The sequence below is a fragment of the Miniopterus schreibersii genome, assembly GCF_964146895.1.
Source record: "Miniopterus schreibersii genome assembly, chromosome: 2".
Taxonomy (NCBI): Eukaryota; Metazoa; Chordata; class Mammalia; order Chiroptera; family Miniopteridae; genus Miniopterus; species Miniopterus schreibersii.
Window position 1 is genome coordinate 155,304,684 of NC_138102.1, and position 21,730 is coordinate 155,326,413.

General features: G+C 35.5%; 2 protein-coding genes across 6 annotated transcripts in view; one reads left to right on the forward strand and one right to left on the reverse strand.

Moving 5' to 3' along the window:
* Window positions 1-8,347, reverse strand: part of FGFR1OP2 (FGFR1 oncogene partner 2) — a 21,841-nt gene extending 13,494 nt beyond the window's left edge. For 2 of the 4 annotated variants that reach the window (XM_081130419.1, XM_081130417.1), the window contains exon 1: window positions 8,091-8,347. The gene's annotated coding sequence lies outside the window, so the exon portion shown is untranslated. The remainder of the gene's footprint in view (window positions 1-8,090) is intronic. The other 2 variants (XM_081130420.1, XM_081130418.1) reach the window with 1 other exon arrangement.
* INTS13 (integrator complex subunit 13) overlaps window positions 8,348-21,730 on the forward strand; it is a 24,676-nt gene continuing 11,293 nt past the window's right edge. Inside the window, exons 1-8 of one of the 2 annotated variants that reach the window (XM_081130415.1) lie at window positions 8,348-9,033; window positions 10,003-10,238; window positions 11,460-11,534; window positions 13,630-13,832; window positions 14,179-14,259; window positions 15,626-15,716; window positions 17,429-17,557; window positions 19,020-19,104. In XM_081130415.1, coding sequence (XP_080986541.1) covers window positions 10,014-10,238; window positions 11,460-11,534; window positions 13,630-13,832; window positions 14,179-14,259; window positions 15,626-15,716; window positions 17,429-17,557; window positions 19,020-19,104 — 889 coding nt within the window. In that variant the 5' untranslated portion in view covers window positions 8,348-9,033; window positions 10,003-10,013. The remainder of the gene's footprint in view (window positions 9,034-10,002; window positions 10,239-11,459; window positions 11,535-13,629; window positions 13,833-14,178; window positions 14,260-15,625; window positions 15,717-17,428; window positions 17,558-19,019; window positions 19,105-21,730) is intronic. The other variant, XM_081130416.1, reaches the window with a different exon arrangement.

The following is a 21,730-nucleotide window of genomic DNA, read 5'->3' on the forward strand; positions in this document are numbered from 1 at the left end:
GCACAAGACTGAAAGTGAACTTATAATATTTGAAAAATTTAGAATATATACAAATAATTTGCAGATATAATCAGAATGTATGTAAACTACCCTGAGTATACGATAGGGAGGAAAAAGTACAAATCCAATGAATACATTTTATATTGTACAGAACTTGTGTTCTTCATGAAGGCACTCCTATTTTGTCATCTGTGAAAAATGTCACTTTATTAGTCTGTATTCTACAGTCAATCTGACTATAAGATCCTTCCTAGCTTCTGCTTGGTCAGGTGAACTGAGAGAGTGTTCACAAATGCACAATACTAACCACCCAAAGTGGCCTCTATGTGTAATGCTACATCAGTGTCAGCCTTCTTCTGGAGGAACTTCTGCTTCTTATGTGAAGTTGCATTATAATTCTCACTCTTACTTTCCTAAGTAAACAGAGCAACTTGCTAAAATAAAAGAGTAAATTTATAGCTGGATATTTTGAGAATAAATCACTTCTTTGAAATGCTGCAAAGAAAAGACATTCCTCAGATATCCCTTAAAAACAACAAATATATTACTTGATGGCTTGATGCTACCTAAAATAATAAAGGTAGTGACATACAGTAAAAAAGATACTATACAAGGTAGTTTACTATACTATAGATACTATGTAATTATTTTAAAGTACTCTATAAACACACTGCTTTGATTAAAAGTCCTTATGCAATGGCCTCATATAAAACAATAAAATCATAACAAATCCATGGAGAAGTTAAAAAATTACATCACAGACACACAATATCTGGTCTCACAAATTCCAAAAAGAAACATGGGGTAACAAATTCCAAAAAAAATGGGGTGACCAAGTAGGAAAACCCATGAGATAAGAGCTACCACTATTAGAATAGCACCAGATAAAACCTCAAATGGACTTTAGATATTCCAAGAAACAGCTCATACCAAGAGAAAAAAAATTGGCCACAGTATTAAACATTGATGGGAAAATGTCTTGGATAGCAAAGGATGTGGCCCAGCGCATACCTTATTTATAAATAAATTAATCTGAAAAGATTATAAAGTGGAAGCAAGGATTAAAACCATTCTTAAAAGATTTTTTGAACATAGCCTACTGGATTTAATAGGGTAACCTCTCTCTATGGTTTAAGAATATGTAACATTTCTGCCCAGGCCAGTGTGGCTTAGTTGGTTGGATGTCATCCCATGCACTGAAGGGCTGTCAGTTTGATCCTTGGTAGGCGGGATGTAGGAAGCAGCTGACTGATGTTTCACTCTCACATGGATATTTAAATCAATTTTTAAAATCTTAAAAAAAAAAAAAAAGTAACATTCTTAAATATACTAGCAAAATACTAGTATGTTTGTGTTATGGATGGCTTGAAAATGTCTCCTGTTGAAAAGCTGTAATACTCACAATGGTTAAAATATTATACTTTTTGTCTCCTACCAAGTAAATTCTAACTTATTAATCAAGTAATATGAAAACATATTTAACTGGAACAAATTATTTATGAATTTAAATTACGCAACATTTTGCCTCTTTCTCAGGAACCTTCCTGTTTTCATCATTCCTAGTCCTCAGCAAACCCCCAAAAGGATAAATCCAAGAAGGTAAAAGTTCAGACATATCATAATCAAATTTTTGAAAACGGAAGACAAAGAAAAAGCCTTGAAAGGTGGGTAGACAGTGGAACACTTAAACGTGCTGAATGAACAAAACTGTCAACCAGGAATCCTTTATCCAATAAAAATAGCCTTCATATATGAAGGTGAAATAAGAATCAATCTCAAATGAAGAAAAAAGCAATTCATTTCTAGATTTGTTCTAAAAGAAATTCTTCAGAAACAAGCAAAATGATATCAGAAGGAAACTTAGAACATTCAAAATAAGTAAAAGAGTAACAGAAATCGTAAATATCTAGGCAAATATAGCAAACTACTTTCTTCGTGAGAGCTTTAAAATGTCTGATGTTTGAAAACAAGAACTATATCTTTTGTCTGTAGATATAACTACAACATAAAGGCAGGAGGTTAAGTAGACCTATATAGTGATAAAGTTTCAACATTTCACTTGAAATAGTAAAATGTCAATTGTAAGTAGAACGTAAAAATGTTACATACCTATATATAATAATTCCTAGAAAAACATCTAAAGAAGACTGTACAGAGATAACAGTCAAAACCACAATAGATGAATTAAAATCAATTAAAAATAGTCAACCCAAAAGAAAGTGAAAAAGGGAAACAAAGGAACAAAATATTAAAGGAACAAATAGAAAACAAATGATAACACTGTGGACCTAAATCCAAATATATTAATAATTACACTAAATGTAAATGTTCTAAACACACTTATTATCAGGCCCGGACCACATGGCTCAGTAGTTGAGTGTGGACCTATGAACTAGGAAGTCATGGTTCAATTTCCGGTCAGGGCACATGTCTGGGTTTCCAGCTGGATCCCCAGTAGTGGGTGTGCAGGAGGACACCAATCAATGATTTTCTCATCACTGATGTTTCTCTCTCTCTCTCTCCCTTCCTCTCTCTGAAATTAATAAAAACATATTTTTTTAAAAAAAGATAGATTATCAGGACAAATTTAAAAAACAGGACCCAACTAAATGTTACCTATACGAAACTCACTTCAAATATGATATAGGCAGGCTAAAAGTAAAAGGATAGAAAAACATACACTACATAAACACTAATCAAAAGAAAGCCCAAGTGCTAATGAGCACATGAAAAGATACTCAACATGATTAGCCATCAGGGAAATGCAAATCCAAACCACAATGAGATGCTTCACACCTACTAGGATGGCTATAGTTAAGAAAGGCAGGTAGGTGTTGGCTAGGATGCAGAGAATTTGGGACTTTCATAAATTGCTGGGTGGAAAGTGCAGGCACTTTGGAAAACAGTCGGGTAGTTCCTCAAAAGGATAAGTGTATGACCCAGCAATTCTGCTCCTAGGTATATACCAAAAATGTACATGTGTACATGCCAAAAACCATACATGAATGTTCATAGCCACATTATTCATAGGAGCCAACAAGTAGAACTCATATATCCATCAACTCATAAATGAATGAATAAAATGTGGTATATCCATAAAGTTGAATATTTTTTGCAAAAAAAAAGGGGGGGATGATGTCCTGGCACATGCTCCAAATGGATAAAATTGAAAAATTACGCTAAATGAAAGAAGCCAGTCGCAACCCCCCCCCCCCACATAATTTATGACTCCATTTATATGATATCTAGAAGAGACAAGGTAGATTAGTGGTTGTCTAGCACAGGGGGAGAGTGGGTGATTGGGGCAAAATAAGGAGAATGGGGAGTGAATATTAATAGGCACAGGATTTCTTTCTGGAGTGATGAAAATATTCTAAAATTGTGGTGATGGGTCGCACATCTCTGTAAATATACCAAAAACCCCACCAAATTGTATGCTTTAAATAGGTATTCAGCTATTTAAGTGGTATATGAATTATAGCTCAATTAAGGTGTATGAACTGTGAATTATATCTCAATAAAAGTATTAAAAAAAGAAAAGAATAGAAGTAGCTATATTAATATTTGATGAAGAAACTTCAGAAAAAAGATATATGAATGGCAAATAAGTATATGAAAATATGTTCATCACCACTAGCTATTAAAAGAATGCAATTAAAACCATGATGAGATCCACTACAGTCCAACTAAAATGACTAAAATAAAAAGTACTGACATTTCAAGTGCTGGAAAAGATGTAGAGCAATTGGAACTCCCATATAATACTGGAGAGAACGCAAAATGATATGGTTATTTCAGAAAACGGTTTGGCAGTTTCTTACAAAGTTAAACACACAGCTACCATATAACCCAGCAATACCACTTCTGGATATTTACTGTAGTGAAATGAGTGGATAAATAAACTGTAGTACATACAATCCATAAAATGGAATACTAGTCAGCAATAATATAGAGTGAAGTACTGATACAGGCAACAATTTAAATAAATCTCAAAGGCATTATGTTTATTGAAAGGAAATAGTCTCAAAAGGTTACATCCTGTTTCCATTTACCTGGCACTGCCAAAAGGACAAAATTATAATGATGGACAAGAAGATCAGTAGCTATCAGGAGTTAGGGGTGGGAAGAGGGTGGGGCACAAGGGACTATGCTGGGCTGATGAATAGTGGTGGTTACATGACCCTGTATACATGTTAAAAAGATAGAACTGCAATCCAAAAAAAAGACTATTTTATGTTAATTTTTAAACTTTAAAAAATAAAATCACTCCATCCCCAAGGTTTTGCCTTTTTCTTTATTTCATCTGGTATGTATCCGCATGTATAGCATAAGGCACGCAACTACTCATATTTTCTTTTTTCCTCTGGGGGAAAAAGTTGCCCCAGTCCCATTTATTGGATAGTACATTCCTCCCTCGCTGAATTTTTTAAAATTTGAAATACATTTGACATATAACATTATGTAAGATTAAGGTGTACAACATGTTGATTTGATACATTTATACATTGTAATATGATTGCTATTGTAGCAATAATTAGCACCTCTACCATGTCACTTAATTATCATTTCTTTTTTGAGGTTGGAATACCCCCAAGTAAATATTAATGCCATACCTGTTATATGTTTTTTCAATAAATGTTTGGGTATGTTTCTGAGCTCTCTATTCTATATCTGGGTCTATTTATCTGTTAATCCCTATATCAAAACCAAGCTGCCTCAACTGTCAGCTGTAAAATGAACTCTGACTATCTGATACAGCAAGCCATCTTTCTTCTTCAAAGTCACTTTACTTATTCTTAGCCTTCTCTCCAATCTAATTCAACCCAAATGGACCTCTAGAGCACTCCAGAATAAAATCACACTACTAGATAATCATTTCCATTAATTCAAACTCTTGGTAGCTTTCTGAACCTGGGGACCACTACCTAATAATGTCTTTTAATCAACAAAAGACAAGTGTTATTCCCATTTTATCAATGAGGAAATAGACTCAGGGATTCCAAATGAGGAGCTGAATGACAGCACCATGCAGCAAGGAAGGAGCCAAGCTAGTCCCAGAAATAGAACTTCTGATCTCCAGTCTACTGCTGTACTCAAGAGCCAAGGTGGATCCCCAGGACCCTTTTACCTATATAAAAACCATCTCAGTACCCCTGGCTGGAAAAACAAAGCAAATTCCCTGACCCTAAGTCCCCAATGGGACTTCCAAAATGTTATAAAAATTGCATTTCAAGCCAGCAATAGAAAATAGATGGGACTGTAAATGAAGAAAGGATGAAAAAATAACAAAATTTCAAATATTTTTCTTATAACTAATAAAAGCCTAGCATCCATTTTAATTAGGCATTATAGTTATAAGACTAATGAATGTTTACTGATAGTTTTTTTGAAATTACAATTAACATTCACTTTAAAAAACATTCTCTAGACTGCATAAAAAAATACTATCAAAATAAACCATATTTAAATTGTTTTGCAATTTAAAAATAATGCTATTCAGAGAAATGAAGTTTAAACATCAGGTAATTCAAAGCATAATTTTACTAGCATTTCAGAAAAACAATGATGCAAAGTTTCTAAGAATTTGCAAGTTCATTTCCTGTATGTGAAACCACAGAAAAGTTTAAAATATTTAATAATATGTATTTACTCTGCCACCTTTTTTGAAAAACATTGTGTTTTGCCACTCTTTTTTGGTCAGTAAGTGGAGTGGGAGGAAGATTTTTTCCTAACTCTCTAACAAGTTTTAAAAATAGACTCCAGTAAAAAAAAAAAAAAAAAAGAGTATTCTCAATTTATCTGCCTATTTTTATAGTGCTTATCTTAATTATTACTTACATTACCTTGGATAGGCAGGCTCAAACATCAGGTGAAATTTTTCTAAAGCAGGTGTTTTCCTCCCTGCATTAGCTATATACTCGCCCACTTTACCACCCAAAGACATTGACAGGCTCCTGGCAGAGGGTTCAGAACATTCTGCTGCTGATAAAAGAAACCACCACCCACCCATGACAGCAACTGACAGCTGTTTAGTTTTAGATTTTGGTTAACAAAATTTTAAAGAAATCCAAGTCACTCTTCTTTCTTTTGGCCATAAATCCAGCATCCTATAGCTGGATGTATAGAAATATTGTGATATGCCATTGTCTTCAAATGTCAACAATCTATTTAACAAATTCTTATTGGGTTGTTCAGGCAGGTACATCTAATATCAATTAGTACATAATATTAACAGACACAGGACAGAAAAATAAAAAGGCATAGTAGGGCTTTCTGATAACCTTATAATCTAAAAAGATCAAGAAAGAATGCATGTAAATTACATGTAAAAATAATCACTATATACAGACACATCAGTGTATTTGAAAGCATAGAAAAATTTTCAGTTCTTGAAAATGATGGAATGAACATGTCCAAGGCTTTATGAAGCAGCTTTATGAGAAGAAGGTGAATTTTTAAAGTTGTAAGGAACAGAATTTGAAAGTAGGGACACAGGAGAATTTTAAAAAATTACATACTACCTTAGAATTGTGGCTAAATATAAGTTACATATGCCTATATGTTCAAACAGATATGACAATTCAAGAAGGAAATAACCTAACCTAAACCAGTTATTTCTAACCTATAGGCCAAGGAGTCACTGGAAGAGTTGCATGGATGTACATAGCAAACATAGTCTGTAGTCTAAAATATTTCTCTCACACATATAGTCCATTATTTTTCAAATACTGTATAGACACATACTAGTATAATAAAACACAAAAGCCATTTAAAAGCATAGTTCTTTGCCATGAGGCACAATCTCAATCAACAAACACTAAAAGTACAACTACTTGTGTGTTAGGGGTCCACAGTTCCTCGCATTCAAAACAGGTCTGTGGCCATTTAGCTAATATACAATGTTCCTTCTGGCTCTAAAAATGCTATGATTTTAAGGGCATGAAGGACTCCTATGGTGAATCTTTAGAACTATTATATTATATTTATATATGTATACATAAATAATGCCTGCTATGTGCCACAAGCATAGACTAGCGTTTGCTACAAAGATGAATTAGACATGATTCCAGACTCAAGCTCAAATTGGCACAAGACAGATATATGAGCAAATAACAAAACCTAATAAATACTGCAGAACTGTTTCAAGTGCGCTGGGAGCACAGTGGTATTATTATCAATGTCACCTGCGGGAGTGTGAGGTGACAATGATCTATGAATTGGGTTTTGATAGGTGGTAAAATAATAATAATAATAAAAAAAAAGAGTAAGCATTCTTGACAGATGGTAGAGCACATACAAAGGCACAGAGCTGTGAAAGTGCAAGACACGTTTGGGGAACAGCCCATTGCCTGGTATGGTTGGATAGTGAGATATTTAGAGAAGCAAGATGAGATTAAAGAGGTAAAATGGATCGGTACAGATAGGAAAAGGTCCTGAATGATACTGCTTATCCATTAAGAAATAGTTCGGTCAGCAATACGGTTATTGAAGAAGTTTAAGGAGTGATATAAACAGATTTGCATTTCAGAATGATAGCTCATTGCGAAGGACGACGGTGGGGAAACTTAGCTGGGGGAGGGCAACTGCAACAGTTCTGGGGAAGGCGGAAAATAACACAGCGCAGCGCGAGTGGAAATGCAGAACACGGATGAGGGTTTCTAGTCTGGACAGCAGGATGGACACTGGTACCATTATCAAAGGCGGGATGCAGAAGAAAGGCAGGCAGGAAACCAGGAAGAGTAGTCCTTCTCAGAGGGCAGTCCCAGGGAGGGAGCGCTGTCCACGTCCTCTGCGGCAGAGGCACACTGCACACGAAAGGCTCCCTCTGCCCGGCCCTCGACGGTGAGCGCCCAGGGGGGCTTGGCAGGAAGGAAGCAGGTACGGAAGGCGTGTCCGGGGGGCCAGGGCTTCTCCTTCAACTTTCCGCACCTCAGTCCCGGAAAGGGGAGCTCAGAGCTGAGGCCGGGGACGGGAAGTGCCGCTCCCAGGAGGGGAAACTGACGGGGGAAACGAGAGGAGCGAGGCGGCCCAGGGGAGGGACGCTAACGGCTCCCCACGCCTGCTCTGGTCCCTGGATTTACTCCACTTACTCTGGTCTCGGTCCCTCGCAGCCGTCAGCCGTGGCGATCAGGACTCAAGCCTCTGCCAAGGGGGATCCACGCACTCAAAGGAAGGGAGAGTCCTCGCGCCCGTCCAGCTTCTTCAGCGAGCAGATGCAGAGCGCGGCAGACGCAGGCGGCGGGCAGCTTGGGGGTCTGCAGGGACCGGCCCCATCACTGGACGGGGAACCGCGTCCGACGAGCGCCGCCACAGCGCTCCAACCTCGCGAGATTTCCTTCCTTGCGTCACCGCGGGAGGCAGAGTCAAGAGATTTATTTGCAGCTTCTCGTTGCCCTGCGCTGGGGGGTAAGGGGGCGGGTCCATTCTAAGTCCCGCCCCATTCATATCAGGTTTTTTTTGCTTGGTTTCTCGCAAAGTCTCGCGAGTTTTGCCAGGGAACCCGGCCTAAGCGAAGAGACCGAGAAGGGGAGACCGGGTGGGTGGGCCTTACGCTCAGGGCCCTTGGCTGGTTTAGCCATTGCTGTGGTTGGTTCTTCGCTGATGGGGACGCTCTCAGGTTGCCCGGAACAAACTCCCCAATGGGTGACTGGGAAAACTAGCGGGTAGAAAAATCTTGAGGGTCGGAGGCATTTTTTTTTCCCCTTGGCTCCGCCCTCTTCCTGTTCAGCGACCTGGGCGTCTGGCCCTTCCAGGGGGAAGGGCGGCTTGGCGGGGCCGTCGAAGAGTGTTCTGCGCACGCGCGAACCCCAGTGTGAGTGTTTGTGTGCACGCGCACGCGCGCGCGCTCCCGCGTTTAGGAAGCTGGGGAAGAACCGGTGTGCAAAGAGATGAGCGGGGAAAGCAGAGTCCCCTGCCTTTGGTACCAGACACTCCTGACTGTGCGCTGACCCTCCCCACCCAACCAGCAGCCTTTGCCAGAGAGGCTGCGGTCCGTAGCCTCTGTTCGTTTTCACTTCAGGACCAGGCACGAAAGTAAGCTAACCTCAATCCTGAGGTCTTCCTTATCCACTCACCTTGTACTTTCCACCCCGCACCCTCCCGCGGAGTGTGTCTAGGTTTCTCAAAGAAGAGTTTTGCATGAAGGGGAAATGCGATTGAAAGCAGAAGAAAATAGCTGGATCGTAAAAAGTCAGTTCGTTTTGAACACTTATGCTCTGCTTACCGTGTGCGTTTTGAATATGGATTGTCTGTTAAGCATAAGATTTTATTAACGAAGCAAGGGAGTTTTTGTAAGAAAAAGTTTTAAAAGTTTCTCCTCCCCACCCATGTGATGGTAGCAACTAAGTTTTTCTGTCCCACCTGATAAATTACTGGGATGTTTCCAAAGCTCAGGGGGACAGTGTGAATTTGGGGTCCTTATCCTGATGCGAAGACCCCATATGCAGTTGTTAGATGCCTATTTATTATGTTTTGGTCTTTCCTATTGCTGTCACTTTTGTTTCCTGTTAATTCTCCTCCCTCCCCTTTTCAGAAGCCTTGAGACTTTTTTGGAGGGAAGCTCAAAACTGCTGACTTGGGTTAGTTTGGGGGTTTATATGTGATTGCTGTCAGCAAGAATCATCAGAAGTGTGTTTGAAAAGTATTTGTTGTTTATTATGTTTGGTATTATGTAAGGGAATCAAGTACAATTATTTGTAAAAGTATTTTTCTTTTGCCTATTTTAAGTTCATTCAAAAAGAAAAAAAAAATATGTATGGACTGTAATTTTGCCTGTGACTGATAGAGTGACAATATGGTACTGAAGCTCATCCCTCGAATCGGTAGTTACTTTCTGGTCATGACCTCGTTAAATCTTGTCCTTCGTTGGATAAATTTCTTTGGATACTGATTATTCATGTTTCCTACCAAATCTTCTTGAAGAAAAAAAACATTAATTAGAAATAATTTAAGATTTAAATGTTATGCATAAGACATTTGGCTAATATATTTTATCCCTTACAGGTTAAAACAAAATGAAGATTTTTTCTGAATCTCATAAAACAGTATTTGTTGTGGATCACTGCCCTTACATGGCAGAATCATGCCGACAGCATGTTGAGTTTGATATGCTGGTGAAGAACAGGACCCAGGGAATCATCCCATTAGCCCCCATATCTAAGTCATTGTGGACTTGCTCAGTAGAATCTTCCATGGAATATTGTAGAATAATGTATGATATATTTCCTTTCAAAAAGCTGGTGAGTGTGAAATACAAGCAAAATAATAATTTTGGGGATGTACTTAACTGCCTATTACATTTTTTCATATATGAATTTTCTGTAAATTTGACTTAGAACTATTTGTTTACTACTTTAAAAATGTGATATGTAGAACTCCCCTTTGGGATTAAATGTCATGTGTATTTAATTGGGACCAACAGTAATAGCTAACAGTTATAGAGCACTTGTGGGTGCCAGACCTATTCCCGAGTGCTTCATATATGTTAACTCCTCCAATTCTCAAAACAGTCCTATAAGGCAGGTACTGTAATTGCTGGGATAATATTCAAGGTACATAATAATGAAAATGGAACAGGCACTGACCATTAATTGTTGCTAGCCTATGCAGCAGGGATGTTGGCTGTAAGCAGTTTGCGAGACTGTGCTGGTAGGTAGCATTTGAATATCAGCCTTTTTTATTACTGCCATGTTCGAGCTGCAGAATCTGAGGTAAGGATATATTAGAAAATATATAAAATGATAAGTGACTTCGCTTTTGGGAGAAGGGTAAGATCATTTCATACTTTTCATATTTTTTTGGTTTGCATTTTACTTTAAAATTTAGAATAAAGTACAAATCCATATTTTGGCTTTCAGTGCCCTATGTCATTTGGCTACTGCCTATTTTTTGAGCTTATCTCCGGCCCTTCTGTCTGCTCTGACTTTTACCCTTTTGAGGGTACTCACTTAGAAGCCTTTGCATTTGCTGTTCACTGTACTTGGAATTCTCTATCCCCAGCTCTTTCTATGGCTGGTTTCTTTTGGTCATTTTGGATTTCCTTCAGTTGTCACTTCTATAGAGAGCCCTTCTCTGTCCAACCAACCTAAAGTAGCTAATGACCTTTTTCTTTACATTTATCACTCTCTGAAATGATCTTGTTCATTTGTTTGTTCCCTGCGCTACTGCTCTCTTATCTTACCACACCTACCAAACCCCTGGCTTTCCCCACATTGTGACAGAACTGTTTATTCCTCACTATATTGCCATATCTCCAATGCTAAGAATAGCACCTGACAGCACTAGGCATTCTATACTGATAAAATGGCTAGGTGGCTCAATCAACCAATCAGTGCTAGAGACTTCATATTATTTTATTTTTAACTTCTTACTATTAACTAGTAGCACACTTTACATTTTAAATATGATGTGATCAAATGGAATTGGAGTTGAATACTAATTATTTCTTTGAAATCTATTAGGTGAATTTCATTGTGAGTGACTCTGGAGCACATGTTTTAAATTCTTGGACTCAAGAAGACCAAAATTTGCAAGAGGTATGATTAGGTTTTGAGCTGTGGCCTTTTTGAAAATTATCTGCATGTGGTAATACTTTATTTAAAAATGATTAAAAATTTTTTGATCAATATAGTATATGCACATAGTTTTAAAATACCAACTAATACTAAAAGAAAAACAGCTATCTCCATTTCAGTCTTTCCACACTTCCTAGAAGCAAACTTTCAACTCTTGCTCATTTAGTATATACTTCCATATTTCTAAATAAAATTTTTTTACTCCCATTTATAAAGTTCTCAGGTTAAACTTTATCATCATTGTTGAGGAGGATTTACTTTTTATATTTCCTCTCACCCATGCCACTATGCCTGTCCCCTTCCCTTCGTATACATCTTAAATTTTATTACAGAAATATTGTCATACTTCAGGTGTTTTGGTTTTGCTTTTGTTGGCTAACTTAAATAAAGTTTGAAAGTGTCACACTATGTGGTACAGTTTCTGTTATTACTTTCCCTTTCAGATTAGGAAAAGGGTTCACAGTATTAAAAAACAGAGCCAGAATTTCACTTCATCTTTATCTGACTCTAACTGTTAAGCTTGCTTTCTGCTACATTCCCCAGCACCACAACACCCTTCCCCTAAAACAGTACTTTTTATTGAGTTTCTCTTATAGCAGGGCCTTTATATAGTCGTTTATATGCAGTATTTTCCCTTTCTATTTTGATTACTTTTTATGAACAGGTAATACATATGTAGTTCTAAGATAAAATATGCATATATACATACATAGTACATATGTATACATATACATAGGGGCGTGTGTGTGTAGTAAAAGTAAACCTTGACAAGTTTCCCACTCATCCCCTGTTCCACTTAGTAGTGTGCTAGAGCCTGCTCATACCAACTTGGAAGAGCTGACTGTGCATCACCCACCAACTTCATATTCAGTGAAACTTAAAATCAGCTATGGTGGGAATATTTAACCATAGATACTGGCAAACACTACAGGACAGGGCTTTCTCCCTCCCCCCTTTTTTGGAAAGCTGGTTTACCAGCGCATCACTGTTTAGTTTTATGGGTCTTTCCAGAGTATCTTTATGCATATACAAAGCAAAGTCCTCCTCCTTTATTCTTTTCAAGGTTGTTTTGGCTATTCTGGGTCCTTTGCAATTCATATGAATTGTAGAATCTGCTTGTCAATTTCTATAAAGAGGTCTACTGGGATTCTGACAGAGATTAATGTGTAGTTCAGCTTGGGTAATATTGCCATTTTAACAACATTAAGTCTTCCAACTTATGAACATGGGATGTTTTCCACTCATTTAGATCTTTAATTTCTTTCAACAGTATGTTGTAATTCTCAGAGTAAGATTTGCATTTCTTTTGTTAAGTTTATTCCTAAGTATTTTATTCTTTTTGTTGCTTTTATAGATGGCATTGTTTTCTTAACTTCACTTTTGGATTGTTCATTGCAAGTATATGGCAATACAGCTGATTTTTGTATATTAATCACGTATCTTGCAATCTTGGTGAAGTTGCTTATTATTTCTAATAATTTTTTAGTGGATTTCTAGGATTTTCTACATATCAGATCATGTCATCTGCAAACATAGAGGTAGTTTTACTTCTTCCTTTCCAATCAGATTCCTTTTATTTCTTTTTCTTTCCTTATTGCCCTGTGGTGAGACTGGACATCATTCTTCTGTTTCTGATCTTAGAGGGAACATGTCCAGTCTTCACCATTAGTATGATGTTATCTGTAAGTTTTTCGTAGGTACCACTTATCTACTTAAGGAAGTTTCCTTCTATTTCTAGTTTGTTGAAAAGGTCTTAGATTTTGTTATATGCTTTTTCTTGGATTTTTGGAGATCATGTGATTTTAAAAAGTTTCTGTTGATATGATATTCACATTAATTTTCAAATTTTAAATCAACTTTGCATTCTTGGGATAGTCCCCTTGGTCGTGATGTCTAATCTTTTTATATGTTTCTCAATCTGGTTTGCTAGTAATTTGTTGAGGATATTTGTGTCCATATTTATAATATATACTGGTATATAGTTTACCTTTCTTGTGATGTCTTTGTCTGACTTGTGCATGCTCTTGTCAACATAATTGTTTTCTTGTTTATTTAGCTAATGGCAGCATTAGCTGCTGTTGGGCCCCCTAATCCACGGGCAGATCCAGAATGCTGCAGTATTCTACATGGTCTCGTTGCAGCAGTGGAAACCCTTTGTAAAATTACAGAGTACCAACACGAGGCCCGTACTCTACTAATGGAGAATGCAGAACGTGTTGGAAATAGAGGGCGAATAATTTGCATTACTAATGCAAAAAGGTGAGACATTAATCACAATAATTCTTTCACAGAGGGAATTTTAATGTCCTGTTGCAAGCTTTTATTTTAAAAGGCAGGGGCAACATGATAGCATTTAAGCATATCACAAATGACCTTTCTAATATTGAAGCTTTGTTTATCCAATTCTAAATAAAGACTCATCTCAGTGAAAACTTTAGATTGTCATTATGTAGGTTAATTTGAATTTTCACTAGTTTTTAATTGGTTATTTGGTGTTGTGAATGAGCATGCTAAAGACAGTCCTTACTGAAGTAATATTAAATGCCTGTAACTGAACCTTACTGTTTATTCCTTTAAGTTTGTTACATCTTTTTTATGCCACTAGTGATAGTCATGTGCGAATGCTGGAGGACTGTGTTCAGGAAACGATTCATGAGCATAACAAGCTTGCTGCAAATTCAGATCAGTGAGTATAATCCATAAATGAAATAAATATTCCATTTTATAGTCCTATATATTTCATTGTAATTCTTTCAGTAATTTTAATAGTAACTGGTAGAATTCTCTTCTGACTCTACAAATTAGTCAAAAGATGTGTTTGATCAGAAACTTTTTTGCCCATTTTCCCTTTCACTTTAAAATTTTATTTTTTCCAAAAGTAGATCACCATAAGAAAGGTGATCAGAACTGTAACATAATGTATAAATTTAGAATGCTTACTTATTTTGATGGCTTGCTCTCATACTCTTTTAAATTTGTAAATGAGTAAATTTTTGGTGGCATTATTCGCTATGGACCAATCAAAACATAGCAAATTGCATTATATGAATTTTTTTAAAAGAAAAAAAGCTATAAAAGAGGATGTTTTGGCCTGTCTGGGCATGGCTCAGTGGTTGAGCATCGACCTAGGATCCAGGAGATCACTGTTTGATTCCTAGTCAGGGCACGTGCCTGGTTGTGGGCTCGATGCCCAGTCAGGGATGTGCAGGAGGCAGCCAGCCGGTCATTGACAACTCTCTCATCATTGATGTTTCTATCTCTCTCCCTCTCCTTTCTCTCTGAAATCAATAAAAATATATTGAGGGGAGAGAAAAAAAAGATGATGTTTTGGACAGGTGTAATGTGGAGTCTAAATTAGATTCAGCTATTAGTAATCTCCTTACGTGGACTACTGGTATTGTTAATAAGGAGGATTATTCTCACTAGGAGAAGCATGCTGAGGTATTTAGGAATGAAGTATCATTTCCTTTGCAATTTACTCTCTAATGGCTTAATAAAAAAAACCAGTGTATGTCTATTTAGGTATATATAGAGAACAAATATAGCTATCACTTAGTGAATCTAGTTTAAGGATATATCAGTATTCATTGAATAGTACTTTTCTTTCAACCTTTTTGTAGGTTTGGAAATTTTAAGATAAAAAGTTGGGGTAAACATTTTAGTATTACAAGCTCTGTATTCTTGGAATAACCAGTTATAGATCATGGTTAGTATTGCCTGATTTTGTGCTTAAAAAAATTAGTAAAAAGGGAACATACACAATATATTCATTTTCTCTGTGACAGTTATCTATTGAAGATTACACAAATTTTTATTTTATTCTTCAAACACAAAAATTATTTTTGCAATTGAATTTAATATAAATTATTCATTTAATGTTTATACAAGTACAATAATTACACAGTTTTTCTAAATATTTAGCTTTTGTGTTAACAATAGTATCTCGTTATAGGAATACAGTGTTTTGGTGTATTAAACTTTCCATAGTTTACTTGCCTAGAATCTTCACATAGTATATATTCTTACATTCTAAGTATAAATTTCTTTTTAAGTCTCATGCAGATTCAGAAGTGTGAGCTGGTCTTGATCCATACCTACCCAGTTGGTGAAGACAGCCTTGTGTCTGATCGTCCTAAAAAAGAGGTAAGTGCAGAAGTAATGGAAAGAAAGATCATTGTTAGTTTATTAATAATAAATGCTGACAAGGGTTAGCATTATAATGATCACATTGCCAACATTTTCTGCCAAGAAAATACAAGGTGGGGCAGAGTAGGTTTACAGTCGTGAGTACACAAAACAGACTTTATTCTTGTATTATTATTAATTATTGTATTATTTTCCATACCAACTGCTGTAAACCTACTTTTGCCCCACCTTGTATTTACAGTTTTCAAAGCAACCTGCATAGCAAAACACTCAGGTTGGTTCTTTATGTTATCATTGTACATTTTAAAGTGTTTTCTGTTTTGCCCTGTCCAGGTGGCTCAGTTGATTGGAGTGTTGTCCTGTGCACCAAAAGGTTGCAGGTTAGATTCCCAGTCAGGACACATACCTAGGTTTCTGGTTTAATCCCCAGTCGGGGTACATACAGGAGGCAACCTGTATAGCAAAACAGGTTGATATTTCTCTCTCTCCCCCCCCCTAAAATTAATAAAAACATATCCTTGGGTGAGGATTAAAAAAAAAGTGTTTTCTGTTTTGCTTGCCTGTTGATGTTTAATTAAATGTGTTGTAAAACCATACATAGTTTGTAATAGTTTGTATTATTCCTAAAATTTCAATGATTGCAATGGGTTTCAGTTGCTTTAATGACGCTTTATTCAGTAAAAATCTTTTTTTTTCTTCATTAGAAAAGCAATATACTCTTGACATGTTCCAATAATATAGATATTAATTTTGCCTGTTCAGATGGGGGAAAACTAATTTCCAACCTTGGTTTTACTTTTTAAATAAATTTGAACATTTTTAAAGGAAAAGATAAGTCTGTTGATTGTTAAAAGGATTTGTATCACATAATATTCTCTGTCAGTGGTCTATCGTCAGTATAAATATATGTATTTATATAATTATATTAAATGTGTATGTTCTTACATTCAGGTTTTTCATTTAGCCTTATTTAATATGAATGTGAAGTATTACCTAGTCTATGAATATTTTGTAGTTAAATGTTACTTTTAGGTCATTAGCTTTATTGTGTTTTTAGGTGGTTTCCAGTATACACCTCTTTTTATTAACTTTTTTCTGCCTCTTGATAGTGTGGCAATATGTTGGCCTTACTTTGTGATAGCTAAAAAACTTATTTACAGTAAATATTGTTACCCTGGAATGAGTAAAGTTTTGTCTTACCTTGTTATATGTAACTTTTGGCCGCCCTATCACATTTATTGGTGATAAAATATGATGTTTGTAGTGATTTCCACATTCCTTATAAGTAGTTCTATCTTCAGACGTTGGTCCTCTCAACAAAATGAATTATTTTTTCCACAGTATTTCTGTGGTCCACTTCAAATCCATTTTGCATATAGATGAAATAGAAGTAAAATTATAAATGAAAATATGTATTTGAATCAACAACTCTTTTGCCTGCTCACTGCTGTATCCTCCAATAGCTCACATAGTTTCTGATATATAATGTAGTAGGTTCTGCTTGGTACCTATTTGTTGAATGAAAGAATGAATGTGTGAACATTTATTGCTAAAATAATGATCTTGGTTAATTTCTGGACCTTTTTACTTTTCTAAATTCTATAAAGTAAAAACACTCAATTTTTATGGGTTGAAGTAAACTATTTAGCGTCAGTTACAATGTATTAATATTTTGTGGATTTGTTCTTCCCCCCCATACTTTTCTGTAGTTGTCCCCTGTTTTAACCAGCGAAGTTCATAGTGTTCGTGCAGGAAGGCATCTTGCTACCAAATTAAATATTTTAGTACAGCAACATTTTGACCTGGCTTCCACTACTATTACAAATATTCCAATGAAGGTAGGCAGTTCTTTTTCCTGCTATTTTGAAAGCTCTGTTTTGCTTTTTAAACATTTGTTTGAAATGTATTATTTATTTTAATTGAACCTTAATTTTTTTCTCCCCATATCCATGTTTTCTGTTTTGCTAGCCCACATTCAGTGTCTTTGACCAGGTCAGTAAATACTGAAAAGCAACAGGAAAGGATCACAGAACAAAATGCTGTATTTTTCTCTCTAATAAGAACACCCTATATCAGCTTTTTTGTTTTTAAGTATGTTCTCATTATTTTTGTCAAAATATCTCTATCTTTAATGATTACTTTTTCTGTGATTCTTTTTCTGACAATTGTGTTATTAGATTTTACTTATATTGTACATTCTAGTGGGTCTTTTATTTTCTATATTCTCATTTTTGCCCACCAAGTATAAAAGTGTTTGTAACTAATAAGTTTGACTAGGTAAAAATAGCTCATAGTTTTAAATAAGTGTATTACCCTACCTGAAAACCAAAGATGTAAGTCTTATGATTTTATTAATGGATATTCTTAGGCATCTGTTGCCACCTGTTCCTTTTCATCATATTATTAAGTTTCTAGAACTAGCATAATGCTTGACCCATGGTAAGCTTTAAATGAATTTTTACTAAGTGGAGTTGATTTTAACTTTATTGATTACATTTACAAATAAAGTAACCACCATATCTAAAAAATGCAAATAGACTTTCTTTCTTGTAAGTCCCAATTTCATTGTTTTGCCACCATATGATGAACACTAAATTGTGTGAGAAATATTTTTCATTATTAACTTCCTCCTTATACCATTGGCTGACTCTTTAATAGAGATTGTAGCTTTCTCCCATAGAATGGTTTGGATACAGAGCAATTAACAAGTAAAATAGCATAATAGGTGTACTTTATTATATATAATTTCATGACTTATAAGAAAAATACCCTGAGGGTAACAGATACCTTGCTCTTAGAATTTGGTTATATTTGTGTGCTATTGGTGTGATTCTTTCTTCAATTTCTGTTTTTTTTCTTGTAAATAGATAATATTGAAGTTCTTATTTACTATTTAGTAAAAACAAGTTACTAAATTTTTTTATAAGTATTTGCTATTTTATATAATTGATGTTTGCTAATTTACTGTAGATATTTAAAGATGCTATTTTCTCCTTTAAACAATGGTTTCACTTTCAATTTATATAAACTATTTCAATTACATTATGATATAATAAAAGAAAAATAATTAGATACTGTATTAATATATAACCAGTAGTTTTTTAATAGACTTCATATTTCAGTGGAAAACTATTGCATCTTTAAATAGATTAATTACTGAACAAACTATACCATTATTATAGCTAATTTTTGTTGGATGTATTTTATCTCATTTTAAGCAAAAAACAAAATTAATAGTTAACAAATAATAACTTCATTGTTTGGGAAACAAAACCAAGTTATTTTAAATTTTGCTTTAAGGAAGAACAACATGCCAACACATCTGCCAATTATGATGTGGAGCTACTTCATCACAAAGATGCACATGTAGATTTCCTGAAAAGTGGTAAGAGATGTGGAAAGTCTTAATTTGTGAGATCTAACATGAAAGTATTTGAATAGCTTTGAGATGTCCTTTAGTACACAAACCCAATTGACTTTAGTTCATCCCTTTCAAAACATATCTGACAATGTCACCTATTAGTGGCCATGGACCTAGTGTTCTTTCTGTAGAATTTACTTTGGGAAAGACTAAGCTATTGTGAAAGAGAGCCATTCAAGTCATGCCATAGTTTTTCTTTTCTAGGCAAACCACCTTGGGACAGGGGAAAGCACAGGAACCGACTAGAAAGAAGGATGGACTTTCATTTCATAAGCATGGATACAGATCAGTTGTTCTGAAATTTAGTGTTATTTTTTTCCTCTGAAAAGTACTTGAACCAGTAGGTCTTTTCTCCGTAACTGTGATTTCTGCAGCTATATCAGCATGGTTTAGGGGAGAAGATTCTGGAGTTAGGAGATAACAGTTTTAGCTAAAGTTTTGCCACCAGATATCAAGTCCCATGTGTTTCAAGACTTAAGTTTATGTACTTACAAATTAAAGATGCTAAATTAAATGAACTATAATAGTTCATCCATTTCCAAAATGCTCTGGTAGCAGTAGGAACAGAGTTCTGTGGGATTGCAAGGGGTTGCACGTGATTATACCTCTGAGTTGGGCAAGCTTTACAGAGGAGGTGACATCAGAGCTGGATTTTGATGAGTAGGCCTATACTTTAGCCCAAATATCTTCTCTAAGCTTCAGATCTATGTAGACATCCCTAGCTTACAATGGTTTGACTTACGATTTTTTTGAGTTTTCAACTTTATGATGGTGTGAAAGTGATACTCATTCAGTAAAAAACAAACGTTGAATTTTGACCTTCTCCCAGTCTGGAGCTGTGCGGTACAACACTCTCGTGATGCTGGGCAGCGGCAACGCGTTGCAGCTCCCAGTCGGCCTGTGATCACGAGGATAAACAACCCATACTCTATAATGTACTGTGTTGCCAGTGTTTTTTGGATATTGTGTTCTGAGCACATTTAAGGTAGGCTAGACTAAACTGTGATGTTGGGTAGGTTAGGTGTATTAAATGCATTTTCGACTTAAACAATAGGTTTATCAGGATGTAACCCTATCATAAGTTGAGGAGCATCTGTATAGTCTACTGCCTAATTGCAGTAAGTCCTTATTAATGTCAGTAGGCTCTGAAATTTTAAACGAAACAACATATAATGAAACCAGTTTTACCTTAGGCTAATTGATATAAATAAGACTTAAGTTCATGTGGCATCTTATCAACATTAAAACGAAATGATGTTGAATGAACCAGTGTTATTCAAGGGACTGCTGTACATCTATTATATGTCTCTTAGGCACCTAACACTCAACATATCCAAAACAGCTTATGAGCTTTGCCCTCTGAACTGGTTTTCTAATGTTCCCTCTTTCAGTGAATACCATGTTGTCTATCCAATTATATAAGGAAGAAACCTCAGCATCATTTTTATGACATCTCTCCTATCATTCTTCATATCTAATGTATCATCACATTTTTTTTCTTTTTTATATTTTTTGGCTTAAGCAACAGAAATTTTATTTTCTGTTCTGGAGGCTAGAAATCCAAGATCAAGGTGACTATCGTTGATTTCTTTGGTTTGTAGATGAGTATTTTTGTCTTCACGTGGTTCTCTGTATTAGCATATCATCACATTTTCTTGATTTTTATCTACCAAGTATCTCTTACACATTTACATCTGCATTTCCACTACTATTACCATCTCCCTATTAATAACCCAGCCTAGTATCCCATAGTTATTTTCTTACCTAGTATCCCATAGTAGCCTCCTTAATGGTATGTCTATCCACACTTGACCTGCTAACTAGAATCACAGTGTTAATCATGGCATATTGCCCTTATCTTAAAACCCTCTGATGCTTTTCTGTTGCCCTTAAGATAAAGACAAAACTGTTTAAATATCTTACAAAGCCCTGAAACTCTTCATGTTCTCACTTACCACAGTATCTTGGCATCTGTTGTTTTCTTTGCCCAAATACTCTGTCTTTCATTTCTTTGGTTCATTTCTGTTCATCCTATTAGAACTCAAACTGGTTTTCACTTCTCAAAGAAACCTTCCCTGCTGTCTCAGCACAGGTCAAATCTCTTTGCAAAGACCCTCATAGCACTGAATGTATCTCCTTCAGAGCTTTGTCAACATTATAGTTTTGCATTTATTCCTTATTATTTTATTAATATCTGTTTACTGTAGACTGCATTCAGGCAAAAACTGCTTACTGTTATATGTTATATATTTACTTTCTAGATCCCTCATTTTATGTTTCTTCTCAGAAATTCATTAGGATTCAATATAATTAGTTGTGCATTTTAGTTTCCTGAAGCTTTCTTTAAGTACTTAGCCATGTTATTTTATTATTTAATGGTGTCTGAGGGGAGCAATTGTAGATTCTTGAAATTTAAAAAAATTTTGCTATTGACTTTCAGTCCAGTGACTGAGATGATTAAATTAATGAGAAATTTGGAGGAAAATTAAATACTTATTTTTATCATTGCTAATATCCAAATTCTATTTGGTATTTTTCTGGGAGACTTCATAAAAAAGATGAGGTTCTCCCAGAGATATTTTATAAAATT